Source organism: Theobroma umbraticum, unplaced genomic scaffold (assembly GCF_002168275.2).
Source record: "Theobroma umbraticum cultivar Fairchild unplaced genomic scaffold, ASM216827v3 scaffold_4.1, whole genome shotgun sequence".
NCBI classification, from domain to species: Eukaryota; Viridiplantae; Streptophyta; class Magnoliopsida; order Malvales; family Malvaceae; genus Theobroma; species Theobroma umbraticum.
The window spans coordinates 3,908,018-3,921,111 of NW_018397258.1; the positions used below are offsets into that span (position 1 = coordinate 3,908,018).

A 13,094-nucleotide genomic window follows, 5' to 3' on the forward strand; every position below is an offset into this window, starting at 1 on the left:
ATAAGGAAGAGACAGAGAGAGAGAGAAGGAGCCAAAGCACATATTAAAATCAAGATGCTGGAAGCTTCAATTCCCTACAAATTCATCTAATGCACCGAACATCATGTGAATTTATTCCATAAGCACAAACAAATTCGATTTCCAAACAATGTGCATGAGTTATTTCACCACCAATGCTGCTTAGGATATAAATGGAGCTCTTGTTTCACATGACATCCAGAAAATGTAAGTCTGTAACAAACCCCAACACATGAAGAGCTACCCTGAACTTTTGCCGATATGGTCAATAGTCAAGGATAATACAGGATACATTATCTTAAAGAAAACCGTCAAGATTAAATGGCCATGCGATTCATCAAATGTTTAAAACTTATTTTAAGGGGGAAACTTTTCCCTATGGGCACACGGGGGAAGAAGGCAACACCAAGAAGCAAGTTTGGATCGAAGTCATGTTAGTTGGCTAATGTCTAGATGCAGAGTCATAAAAAATTTCAAACCCTCCATGTAGATGGTCCTAAGTAGCTGCCAACCTTTATAGGTAGGACAAGATCAATCCATTGTGGGAAACAGTGACCGAAGTTACTTGTTTTTACCAGCAGAATTCTTGCTCCAGAGGACCTGACCATCAATGGCAGTGAGATGTTGATCATCAAGGCGCTTCCATGTCTTGATTGACTTGACAGCCCCCCAACCTCCCTTCTCTGTCTTCTCTAGAGATGCTACCACCACCCTAGCTCTCCTGGACCATCCAGCTTTCCCATAGGCATGGTATCCAAAACCCCCAGCATAACATAATTGAATACCAGTCAATTGACCACAGAAGTCGTTGAGGTGATCATGACCTGTAAAAACCGCCTTCACATCCCCTGCTTCTAACATGGTTGTGAAGAAGCCCGAGTTCACAGATGCAGAACTAATACCGTCTTGTCTATCCCCTGTGAAGTTTGATGAGTCAAAACTAGCAAATTCAGGCAGCGGGATGTGAAAATACGCAAGTGCAGGTGCAGATGATTTCTGAACATTTGGTGGGCTCATGTAGGCTCTCTGCAATGTAAAGAAAATGATTTATTAGATACAAAGAAGGCATCCAATCATAAGGCCACAGGTCAATAGAGTAACTTCAGACAGGCATGCCCACTATTTAGCAAAAGAAATGAACTTCAAATGTTGTCCAATCAGAGTCCAATGAGGTTCATACCTGAAGCTTTGCAGAAGTACGTTGAAACCACAGCTGCTGAGAGGGTTTAATCCAACCATAGCCTGGGATGCCTGGAACTGTAGAGTAATCTCCACTGTCAAGGAAGTAGAGATTGAGAACTGAATTGTTTGCAAAACCAGACCCCTCGACTCCACCAACCTCCAGGTTATAGTTGCCAAAACCATCAATAATATGTGCTTCAGAAGGATTGAATTGAGACATAGTATGCTTCAATCCAACTATGTGTTTCATAACCTCTTCCCTTGATAAGGTGCCTTCCCCATCATGGTTCCCCAAAACAGCAGCCCATGGAATTCTTGCAGCAATTGCAGAGGCAAATGCTGCATTTAAAGATTTTGCTGAATCCGTGGCATCAAATCCAACGATGTTATCACCTGACAAGCAAACAAAACACTTGCATAGGTGAATAAGGATATCTCAATGAGCATGCTGGGAAAAGATTGTACCACTTTGAGAAAAAGCGAATAGTTCCAATCAAAGCTAACCTGAATAATTATTCTACGCTATTAAAAGATAGCAAAGAATAACTATGACATAACCAACCAGAACTCAGGGTTTTGACCAATGCTCTTCTAAAAAATCACTACAGTCACCAACTAAACCAAACCAACTTCACTCCCTCAAAATTTTCTTTACCAGAAAAACAAAAGCAGGAGGATTTATAAGGTGCAAAAAAGGGAGCTTCCTATACCGACAATACCAACTAATTACAAGAGATGAAGGCTACATTTTCATCTCATCAAGTACAAATTTTTGTACAAATAAACTGACTTTCTTCAACTAATACGAAAAGGGTGTACTAAATTACCAGTGAAAACGATAAAAGTGGGTTTCTCAGCTTGGATTATGCGCTGGATAAAAGCACTGGTGTTGAGGTCAGAGCAACCATGAACCTGACTAGGCAACACATCCAAACACGGCGTTGTTTTACCATCTGCGTAGTGCATGTCCGCCACTTGTAGTATCTTAAACTCCCCATTCCGACCAAACCTCAGCTTCTGCGGTAGCTGTTGCTGCGGAGGCTCTCGCCTGGCAGCAGCCGAGACGTTAATGGGTACAAAACACAGCAGAATCACAGCCAAAGCGACAACAAAACCGTGGAAAGGAAGTGAAACGCAACGCTTCCTTCTGTTGATGCTAACAACTGAAGAAGCTTGTGCCATTGTTTTCTTTTCTCTTTTTCTGCCCTTTTCCTGGGTTTACGGTTTTTTGGAGGGTTCTCTTTTCGTTGGGTTTTAAGTCTACAAGAGTCTACAAAGCAACGGCTATACTAAGGCTGGCTGACCGTACTGCACCTGTCTACACTCAAACGTAAGAAAAAATTAAAACGAGAGGATCACAGTCACGCGAGCCCCTTATCTTTGCAGTCACTTAAATTTAAATTTCTTTCTTTTTCAGAGTCGGAAACAAGGATATTCTAAGCGAGGAAGTATTTTATAGAATTATTTTAGTTTAATTTTATTATTAAATATTAATTAAATTTTTAATTTTTAATTATACTTTATTTATTTTTAATTATTTTTATAATTAATTTATTTTTAAGTGAATTATTTTAATTTTATGTTATTTTTTTAATTTAATTGTTATTTATTAATTTTTATTTTTTTCCTAAGAGTAAAAAAGATTGAGTTTAATTTTAATAAGTAAAGTATTAGAAGATTTAAAAGTCTGCTTAAGTATACTTCAGTGTTTTAGCTATATCTACATAACTCTAAATGATGTAATTTTTAGGTCATTGAAAAGTTAAGAGACAGAATTACAATTTTCATGAAATCACTTTACCCAATTCTGCCTCGAAGATAGAGAAAATCATGTCACAAAATAGCTGGACGTACTATGTCAAGAATGAAAATTTGTCAAGATTGACAATTGATTTTTTGAGCCTCTCATTACTCTTTTAAGCTCAATTAAATCATAAGTCAACTTAGAGAATTATAAATTAAGTCCATTAGTATAAATAAGATTTTTTTTTTTAAAACAAGAGAGAGACAATTTTGGAGATTCAAGAAGCTAAAAGTTGAGGTTGAAACTTGAAGATTAAGCTTGCAAATATTATTTTGTTTTCTTCCTTGGTTTTTATTTTTCTTGTTACTCTTAATGGTTGAATTTATTATAATGTTATTTGTTTTTGCAATCATGAGTAGTTAATTTTCTTTTTCTAAGATTACAATTGAACTCATATATAATCTAAATTTTTAATCTCTTTCTTACTTATATTCAATAGAAATTGAATTGTTTATTTCAATTTGTTCTCAATGCTTTTAATTGTGGCTATCAATTGCATTGATTTAGAAACTGAAATAAACTTGGGAAAGGTAGTTTAGTGGACTAAAATTGAGATAGCATAGGATCATATTAATTGATTTACGTGTAGGATAGAAATATACCTATAAGCTTGAACTTAATGAGTCTATTTTAATTTCAATTCACATAGAGATATAATGTTTTGATTAAAATATATATTTTTATAAGATGAGTTGAAAGACCCTTATAAATAAATTAAGACTCTACGTTAACAATTCAACACATTAAAATAAGTTAAAAAAGAGAGATAATATTTAAATAAAGTGAGAGGGATATTATAATTTTAAGCTTGTTTGATTTGATATTTACTTGAGTATTTATTATTTTTATTTTTTTTAGTTTAAATTTTGATTAAGTATTTTTAATTAATTAATTTAGTTATTTGATATTGATTGTTTGAATAAGATTAATTTATTATAATTTTAGTACTTAGTAAATTTTTTGATTAATTTTTTATAAAATCGATACTCTACTTGTTAATATATTATAACTGACAATATTCACTATTTAAAGATAATTCACAGTATTTTTTCATATTTTTCAAAGCATTTCAATTACTAATTTAGATATCCAAACTATTAAAAACACTTCTGACTTCTTCTTTATCAATTTATTTTGAAGTTAGACTTATACAGGTGCCATTTTCTATAATAAAATAAATAAATAAAGTAGCCCGAAAAATTATCTCCCATTCTCTTTTATGAACACTGTGAAAGGAGAAAAGGGAGATGAAATGAAACTCGGCATGCGGGGTGGTGGGCTTAACGGTACTACTACACAATGAATGCAGCAGTAATTTTGCTCCAACCACCTACGGCCACACTCGTTGTAATCAATTCAGCACTTGTGCCTTTTAGTGCAGTTGTATCTCAATCAAATCAGTAAAAGTGCAGTCCAAGTTTTAGTTTCTACTATAATTTTCACTATTTTCTTACCTTCTCAAGAAACTATCAGTGTAGTCGGTTTATGTACAACAGAAAGACCAAATGAGCATCAGTCCATGTATTCCTGCTGTTGGTTGATGAAACTATTATAATTATCTTTTGTCTTTTTTGTATAAATATCTGCATTACTGAGCGAATAGATTTAGTTACCTGCCCATTAAAGGACCATACCAAACTTCTCCTCGGGCTGGTGGGGTGGTAATGTCATTCCCTTGGAAAAGTCATCTTCCCCATTTAATTCCCAGAAAGTTCTTAATTTTTTCAATACGAAACGGGACCTAAAGACTTGAAAGCATTTTATCAAAATAATAATAATTGATATTTCACTCTACCATAGATTTCCATTTCTCTCATCAGCTATTATGAAACCATTTATGTTGTATCAAAAGGAAAAAAAAAAAAGAAAAATACCTTCAGCCATGGTACGATCACAGGTATACGGTTACATTTCCATAGAATTATTAGACACCAGCAGTTGACAGCACAGCCTTCAAAGTCTTGTACCATCTTCACGAGCTACATCCTCACTGTCCAGTTGTTGCTTACCGATTGAGATTAATAATAATCATATAATAATAATACTTCTCAGCTGTCCATTGCTCAAGTCAAGCATGGCCAAGGATATGTTTCTTTCTACGAGTACCTGTCCAATGCCAAACCAAATGTGAGTAAACCCCGCAACCTTGTCTTGATAGTTGGCGGTCTGTGTCATGTTTTAGAGCAGAATTGAAGCATTGTGAAATTGTGATGCACTTGAGATGGGTTTAACATAGATATCAGATGCACCCAATGACATAAAAAATAAGTCATGAGACAGAGAGAGACAGAAGGAGCTAAAGCACATATTGGAATCAAGATGATGGACGCTTCAACTCCCCACAAATTCGTCTAATGCACCTAACATCGTGTGAATTTATTCCATAAGCACAAACAAATTCGATTTCAAAACAATGTGCATCAGTCATTTCGCCACCACTGCTGCTTAGGATATAAATGGAGCTCATGTTTCACATGACATCAACAACATGCAAGGCTATGACATATCCCAACATTTGATGAACTACCCTGAACTTTTGCCGATATGGTCAGTATTCAAGAATAATATAGGATACATTATCTTAAAGAAAACTGTCAAGATTAAATAGCATGCGATCCATCAAATATTTAGAACTTATTTTAAGGAAAAAATAAATTAACTTTTCCCTCTGAGCACACAGGGGAAAAAGGAACAGCTACCAAGCAAGTTCGGATCAAAGTCCTGTTAGGTGGCTAATGTCTAGATGCAGAGTCATAAAAATTTCAAACCCTCCATGTAGATGGTCCTAAATGGCTGCCTACCTTTATACTTAGGGCAAGTTTAATCCATTGTGGGAAATAGTGATCAGAGTAACCTGTCTTTACCAGCAGAATTCTTGCTCCAGAGGACATGACCATCAATGGCAGTGAGATGTTGATCATCAAGGCGCTTCCATGTCTTTATTGACTTGACAGCACCCCAACCTCCTTTCTCTGTCTTCTCTAGAGATGCTACCACCAGCCTAGCTCTCCTGGACCATCCAGCTTTTCCATAGGCATGGTATCCAAAACCCCCAGCATAACATAGTTGAATACCCATCAATTGACCACAGAAGTCGTTGAGGTGATCATGTCCGGTAAAAACAGCCTTCGCGTCCCCTGCTTCTACAATGGTTGTGAAGAAGCCCGAGTTCACAGAAGCAGAACTAATACCTTCTTGTCTCACCCCAGTGAAGTTAGAAGAGTCAAAACTAGCAAATTCAGGCAGCGGGATGTGAAAATACACAAGTCCAGGTGCAGATGATTTCTGAACATTAGGTGGGCTCATGTAGGCTCTCTGCAATACAAAGAAGACATCCATTTTGTCAGAACAAGAAAGACATAAGGCCACAGGTCAATAGAGCAACTTCATACAGGCATGCCTAGTATTTAGCAAAGAAATGAAATTCAAATGTTGTCCAATGAGGTTCATACCTGAAGCTTTGCAGAAGTGCGCTGAAACCACAGCTGCTGAGAGGGTTTAATCCAACCATAGCCTGGGATGCCTGGAACTGTGGAGTAATCTCCACTGTCAAGGAAGTAGAGATTGAGAACTGATTTGTTTGCAAAACCTGACCCTTCAACTCCACCAACCTCCAGGTTATAGTTGCCAAAACCATCAATTATATGTGCTTCAGAAGGATTGAATTGAGACATAGTATGCTTCAATCCAACTATGTGTTTCATGACCCCTTCCCTTGATAAGGTGCCTTCCTGGTCATGGTTCCCCAAAACAGCAGCCCATGGAATTCCTGCAGCAATTGCAGGGGCAAATGCTGCATTCAAAGATTTTGTTGAATCCGTGGCATCAAATCCAAAAATGTTATCACCTAATAAACAGACAAAACACTTGCATCGGTGAACTAGGATTCTCAATAGGCGTACTTAGAAAAGATTGCTATCACTAAAAATTCATAGCGAATGGTACCAGTCAAAGCTAACCTGAATAATTACGCTATGGTATTAAAAGATAGAAAAGAAAAACTATGACGTTAAACAATCAGAACTCAGAGTTCTGGTCAACGCCCTTTTAAAAATTCATTGAAGTCACCAACTTCCCACTCCCTCAAAAATTTTTTTACGAGAAAATAAAAGCAGGAGGATTATTAGATGGATAAAAAGGGTGCTTTCTATACCCATAATACTAACTAATTACAAGAGTTGAAGATTGCATTTTCACATTTTCATCTTATAAAGTAAATATTTTTCTACAAATAAACTTACTTTCTTCAAATAAAACGAAAAGGGTCTATTAGATTACCAGTGAAAACGATAAAATTGGGTTTCTCAGCTTGGATCATTCGCTGGATAAAAGCGCTGGTGTTGAGGTCAGAGCAACCATGAACCTGGTGAGGCAACACATCCAAGCACGGCGTTGTTTTCCCATCTGCATAGTGCATGTCCGCCACTTGTAGTATCTTAAACTCCCCATTCCGACCAAACCTCAGCTTCTGAGGTAGCTGTTGCTGCGGAGGTTGTCGCCTGGCAGCAGCCGAGACGTTGATGGGTACAAAACGGAGCAGAATCACAGCCAAAGTAACAACAAACCCACGAAAAGGAAGTGAGACGAAACGTTTCCTTCTGTTGATGCTAACAGCTGAAGATGCTTGTGCCATTGTTTTTCTTTTTCTTTTTCTGGGTTTACAGTTTTTGAGTGTTCTCCTCTCGTTGGGTTTTAAGTCTATGAGACTCTACACTCAAACTTAATAACAAAACAAACGAGAGGATCACAGTCACGCGAGCGCTTATCTTTGCAGTCAACTCAACTTTAAATTTCTTGCTTTCTCGTAGCGGGCAACGAGTATATTCCGTGCGTATAAGTCTTTGGCTGATACCCCAGAAAACGATGGGTTTTTACTATTTAAAGACAGCTCACACTTCACGGTATTTTTCAATCTTTTTCAGAGCACTTACTATATTTGAATTATATATCATTTGTCCATTTTACTTAAGCTTTTTAGGCTGCAAATTACTAATTTAGATTTCCAAACTATCAGAAACAGTTCTTACATCTTTTACTTAATCAATTTATTGTTATGTTACACTTGTACAAGTATTATTTTCTCTGATGAAAAAGTTAATAAAAGTAGCCCAAATACTCATCTTCCTTCCTCTATTATAAGCACTATGAAAGGGAGAAAAAGGAGATGAAACTCAGCATGTGGGTGAGGTTCAGGAAATGGTACTACTACACAATGAATGCGGGAGTAATTTTGTTCCTACCATCGACGGCCACACTCATTGCAATTAATTCAACGCTTCTGTCAGCAGCTTTTGCAATGGACTAGTGTATGTTAATTTCTAATATAATTGTCACTATTTTCTTATTTATTTTTAGGTGTAAAAACGAGACAATTCAACAAATGAAACATGCAGTGATTGGTTTAACCTTGAGTTTGAATCGTTCTTGAGTTTTCAATTTCTGTTTGTTGCACCATGTATAAGTTAATACCTTCCGGGTTCTAATAAACATTTAGTAGGTTTAATGCAGTACTTATTTTACATTAATGGTGTCAAAATTACTCTATAAGCATACATAGTAAATATAAACTTGGCTTTATATTAATGTAATTGAGACATTTGTCAAATCATCTGAGCTGGCTGAAGATGACAAACATCTTCTAACGTTATCAAGATTACATTTCCAAGACAATATCAGTGTAGTCGGTTTATGAAGAACAGAACGACCAGATGAGTACGAGTCTTAGTTCATGTCTTCCTCAGTTGATTGATCAAAGTAATATATTTTTTTCTGTACAAATATCTGCATCGCTGCCTGAATAGATTTAATTATTCCCAACAAACCCAACATATTGAAACCCCCCATTCATTTGAGATTTCAATTTGGTTAGATTAAACCACATGTTTGCCCAATCTCCAACTGGTGGAACGCTTCAGTTGTTGAATTTAAAAGCCCAGAATCTGCAGAGCAAGACGGTCTCCTTGTTGATAGTTGTCAGAATCTGGATATACGTTGCACGTGCGGCTGCTGCCACTTGGGGAGTTAATTACATATAATAGTGTAGTATTTTGCTAGCTTGTATGTATGTTAATGCTAGCTAAGCAAACATGAAATTTCTGGCAGTGGCAGTCCACCCTTTGATAGTTATATTAATGGACACGGGTTTATGTATTAATTCGCAGTTGATTTGTTCTGCAACTGTTTACGCCATGAAGTTTGCACTGTGTTAACATATGATAAGAACACGAGCTATAAAGTCACTGCGTGCGTCATTTTCGTCCTTTGTTAATCTATTCAACACTAAATAAGATCTTAACAAATTCTTTCTTCTCTTGTCTAAATCTTTAAATCTATTTTGGGACAACTTTTTCGTCCTTTATCTTTGAATCGTGTATCACTTGTCAGTGATTAAACATTCTCATTTTTAGGAACCCCCACCGCTTGAGTTGGGCCTGGATATACACTTGATGAGATTAGCTTGATTCCCTTGTGAAGTACAGTGATCAGATCGATAACTAAGCAAGCTGACAACCGAGCAAACTCATAACCTATTACAAGCCAGGGATTAGTCATTCAGGAGAGTGTGAACACGTGAATGTAAATATTTTGAGATCGTAATTCTTTCAAAGTCACGATCCACCAGGATTGCGTCAGAGTATACGACCTGAGTTCCAGGGCAGCCAAAAATGCTTAAGAACAATATTTCCATCCATTGAATTCCCTGCCAGTAGGCCAATTTGCATCTTAATAGATTCCAACCCCCATATCACATACATTGATGGGATTTTTATATTTTTTTCCGTAGTCTAAATTCTATTTTCAAGAGTAAGAACAATATGAAAAGAGAAACAGAGATATCACTCTTATGACATTTGGAATCACTGGTGCAAGCTGATAAGAGGGGTACAAAACTAGTAATTCAAGGGAAAGATCCAATGCGTAGCTAAATCAGCTCCGCAACAATAGCTGGAAAGGTTTAGACTTTGAGCAGAATAGCAAAGGAAAGCTAACCTCATGTAATCATTAATAAGTCACCTATGTTTGGGTCATTGCACAACCGTGCCAAACAAAATGTGATTCACTAAGCTATGAGCCTACATGAAGTCCTTGAACATCGATCCTCAAGGTGGGGAGTGTCCAGTTGATCAGAGTCTGTGCCATGGATTTAATCAAAATGGACTGATAATGATGGTTCATCAACCAAGGAAGCAGATGTCATGGAGCAGGAATATTATAGTGCTAGGGGAAAGACCATTCCCATGAAATTTGAAGGATAGAAACACCTGCACATGCTCACTCCATAATTAACAAGAACCAACAGGAATTAAGCACTTGCTGCTGCCAAGTGAGAACAGTGTCAGCAATGAATCCAGGGCTAAAATATTTAAAAATAAAAGCTAATTTTCAAGAAAAAATAACTACTCCTTAGTCCCAACTCCTGCTGACCTCATCAAGTGTTCAAATAGTAATAGACCTCTAGTAACAAAACAAGTTTGATTTGTTTGCAATATACAGACTAGGTGATCTGCAAATGATTCCTAGTTATGCATGATATACTCGTGAGATGATCTGTTATGACCTGCAATTCTTTGCAGACATCAGGTGCTGCAACACCCAGAGAGAAAAAATGAAAACGTGTAACATGACTTCTCTTGTTACAACTTACATGTAGATCATGAAAATCAAGCATTTGTTCTTTTAGCTAATTGTTTTCTGGTAGGAATATTACTCCATAAACTCATTGATAAAATGGGACATAGGATGCCAAATTTTAACTTCTTCAAGTTTTGGAACAACAGCAATATAATACCCATAATCAATCACTTTTTCTATCAAGGATGCCAATGCTTTTTCTGGCCTGAAAAAGTGCAGAAGCAAACAAGATGACTGACGTCTAAACAGAGAGACACAGAGACATCGCTATATTTGGTCTGAAGTTAGAATAGTTTTTCATGAGCATCCTAAACAGCTATCTAAACACCAGCTTAAATCTCTATATAGCCAAATATCTGCTTTGGCCATCCATGCAACCACAAGCTTGCTTTAAGATTTTTCGTCCGTAAGGAGACTTCTAATCTAGACTTGCACTCTGATAACCATACCTGATATGACCTCAGATCTACATATTGTAAATATATGTGAAAATCAGACAATAAAAAGAGTTTTATAGCAAATGAAGAAAGAATTTACATGATTTCACAAAGTGATCCCTTTGACTACCAGTCTACCACAGAGAACAACCATTTTTTTCTCTCAAATGGACAACAGATTACATCAGCAGTGCTACAGCAAGACAGGAAATCAAAGTATAGCTTTGACCCACATAAAATGAAACTTTCAGAGTTGGCAGTGAAGCAAATATCAGATCAAGTATCCTTATTTTTCACTGCTATAGCAGAAGATCTGAACCAAGGTACACACGCTGAGGTTGTCTTCTGATATAGTCTGTATGCTTCAGCTCTGTACTCTTTCTTCAACATCCGCTGCTCCACAAGCACAGTAACATAAGTCAAGCACATACTATTGATCAAAGACCCGACAAAGGTCCATCCATGTCCCAGGTTCCATGCAAAAATAACCAGCCCCCACCACCACAATTGCTCCCCAAAATAGTTTGGATGACGCGAGTACTGCCACAAGCCCCGGTCGAGATTAGGGACCATAGGCTTTCCAAGCTCTTTCAGCTTGCTATTTCTAGTCACAAAATTATGCAGTTGGGTATCTGCAAAGTACGCTATGACAATGCCACACAAACAAACTCCAGCAGCAACAAAATCCCAGATATTCAAGGGCATATCAACCGAGTGCACAACATACAGTGGAAGACATATTCCAATCAAAAAAACCTGCAGACTTTAATTACCCATTAGTTCATGCTCTCTCATCAGCATTTTTATTAATTTAGGTACTGTTGATAGTTGCTTTTAATATTTGCTCTTTGCTTAGTGTAAAACGCTACAAATGAAGCTTTATCAAAGCTCCTCTTTCTTTCAAAATTTTCATCTGTTCTTAGAAAAGGAAAATCCACCTACTTTATTAATTATAAAAAAGACCCGCTTAGCATTCTACAAAAGGTCATTCAGGCGCTTTATCCAACAGAATTTCCGCATTAATGAAAAATGGTCAATTTCCAGAAAGATGCAAAATTGATAAAACAAAAATCTTTGAAAAATCACCTGTTGAGAAAAGTAGACAGCGAAGAAGGAAATCCACCACCAATGCTTGCCATACTGTTGACGCATATCAGTAAACCTCCAGTCTTCTTTGGCACCCCACTGCCATTTTTCACGCCTGAAATAGTTATGGTTCAGCCTAATACTCCAAACCCAGGTCAACACTATCACAATCTTTGATCTCCACCACTCAAATTGCGCCAAAGGGTGTGTTGCATAGTGATGAAGCAGCAACACCGGTATCACTGTCCAATACAAATCAATCATCTGAAACCAACCAAAACACCAAAACCACATTTAAAAAAAGGGGGAATATGAATAAAAAAACCTTGAAAAAAAAAAAAGAATACTAGTAATAGAAAGACTGACCCAGTGGCTGGATTGAATGTGACTGATGAGCCAGAAGAGGACATTGACATTGAAGAAAAAGAGGGCATTGGCTAAAAGGAGAGGGTGGTGAAAGCACCATGACCAGAGTGGAGAAAGAGAATTTCTATCGCTCTGGAAATGGCTAAGGAAATGAAGATAGAAGAGAATTGAAGGGAGAGGAACAAGAAATGCTACAACAGCATTTTTCAAGTTGCTTTTGCCCATGTTGTTTTGTTCCGTTCTGGGACTATGAGGCGTTGGTCGGAGAGGAGCAAAAGAGGCGCGACTTTTATAGTAACAAGTACCTTAATTTTTTGGTTTGTAGGACTGGGCACAAAGCAAAAGAGAAGTCCAAATGATGAGCAATGATTAGCGTGATTTTCCTTTTGAGCATGGAGGGTGGCGCATGGGATCCCAGGGGGTCAACCCATGTCCAATCACCGAAGGTTTCTAATTATGATTTCGGGCCTACCCTTTGTTAAGTGCCAGTTCGGTTCGGTGTTGCATTATGAAATATAAATACATCCCTAATCATTTGATCGATTTAGCTTTAGGCAAACCATTACCCT

At 37.1% G+C, this 13,094-nt stretch overlaps 3 protein-coding genes across 5 annotated transcripts; all 3 read right to left on the reverse strand.

Moving 5' to 3' along the window:
• Positions 1-63: 63 nt before the first annotated feature.
• LOC110413795 (putative inactive purple acid phosphatase 29) lies at positions 64-2,549 on the reverse strand. The gene is made up of 3 exons (XM_021424752.2): positions 2,028-2,549; positions 1,199-1,593; positions 64-1,044 (listed from the first exon to the last, which is right to left on the reverse strand). The coding sequence occupies exons 1-3, from the start codon at positions 2,380-2,382 to the stop codon at positions 580-582; spliced, it is 1,215 nt and encodes a 404-aa protein (XP_021280427.1). The 5' UTR covers positions 2,383-2,549; the 3' UTR covers positions 64-579.
• Positions 2,550-4,762: 2,213 nt separating this feature from the next.
• On the reverse strand, positions 4,763-7,855 carry LOC110413843 (putative inactive purple acid phosphatase 29). 3 transcript variants are annotated; one of them, XM_021424834.2, is made up of 4 exons: positions 7,283-7,855; positions 6,457-6,797; positions 5,869-6,319; positions 4,763-5,110 (listed from the first exon to the last, which is right to left on the reverse strand). In XM_021424834.2, the coding sequence occupies exons 1-4, from the start codon at positions 7,635-7,637 to the stop codon at positions 5,073-5,075; spliced, it is 1,185 nt and encodes a 394-aa protein (XP_021280509.1). In that variant the 5' UTR covers positions 7,638-7,855; the 3' UTR covers positions 4,763-5,072. The 3 variants fall into 3 exon arrangements, with proteins under 3 accessions (XP_021280509.1, XP_021280506.1, XP_021280508.1); XM_021424831.2 differs by having other exon boundaries at positions 6,457-6,851; XM_021424833.2 differs by having other exon boundaries at positions 5,806-6,319; positions 6,457-6,851.
• A 3,267-nt stretch (positions 7,856-11,122) lies between these two features.
• Positions 11,123-12,855, reverse strand: LOC110413885 (3-oxo-5-alpha-steroid 4-dehydrogenase (DUF1295)). The gene is made up of 3 exons (XM_021424897.1): positions 12,526-12,855; positions 12,160-12,423; positions 11,123-11,829 (listed from the first exon to the last, which is right to left on the reverse strand). Exons 1-3 carry the CDS (start codon positions 12,748-12,750, stop codon positions 11,350-11,352), a joined length of 969 nt encoding a protein of 322 aa, XP_021280572.1. The 5' UTR covers positions 12,751-12,855; the 3' UTR covers positions 11,123-11,349.
• Positions 12,856-13,094: the final 239 nt, after the last annotated feature.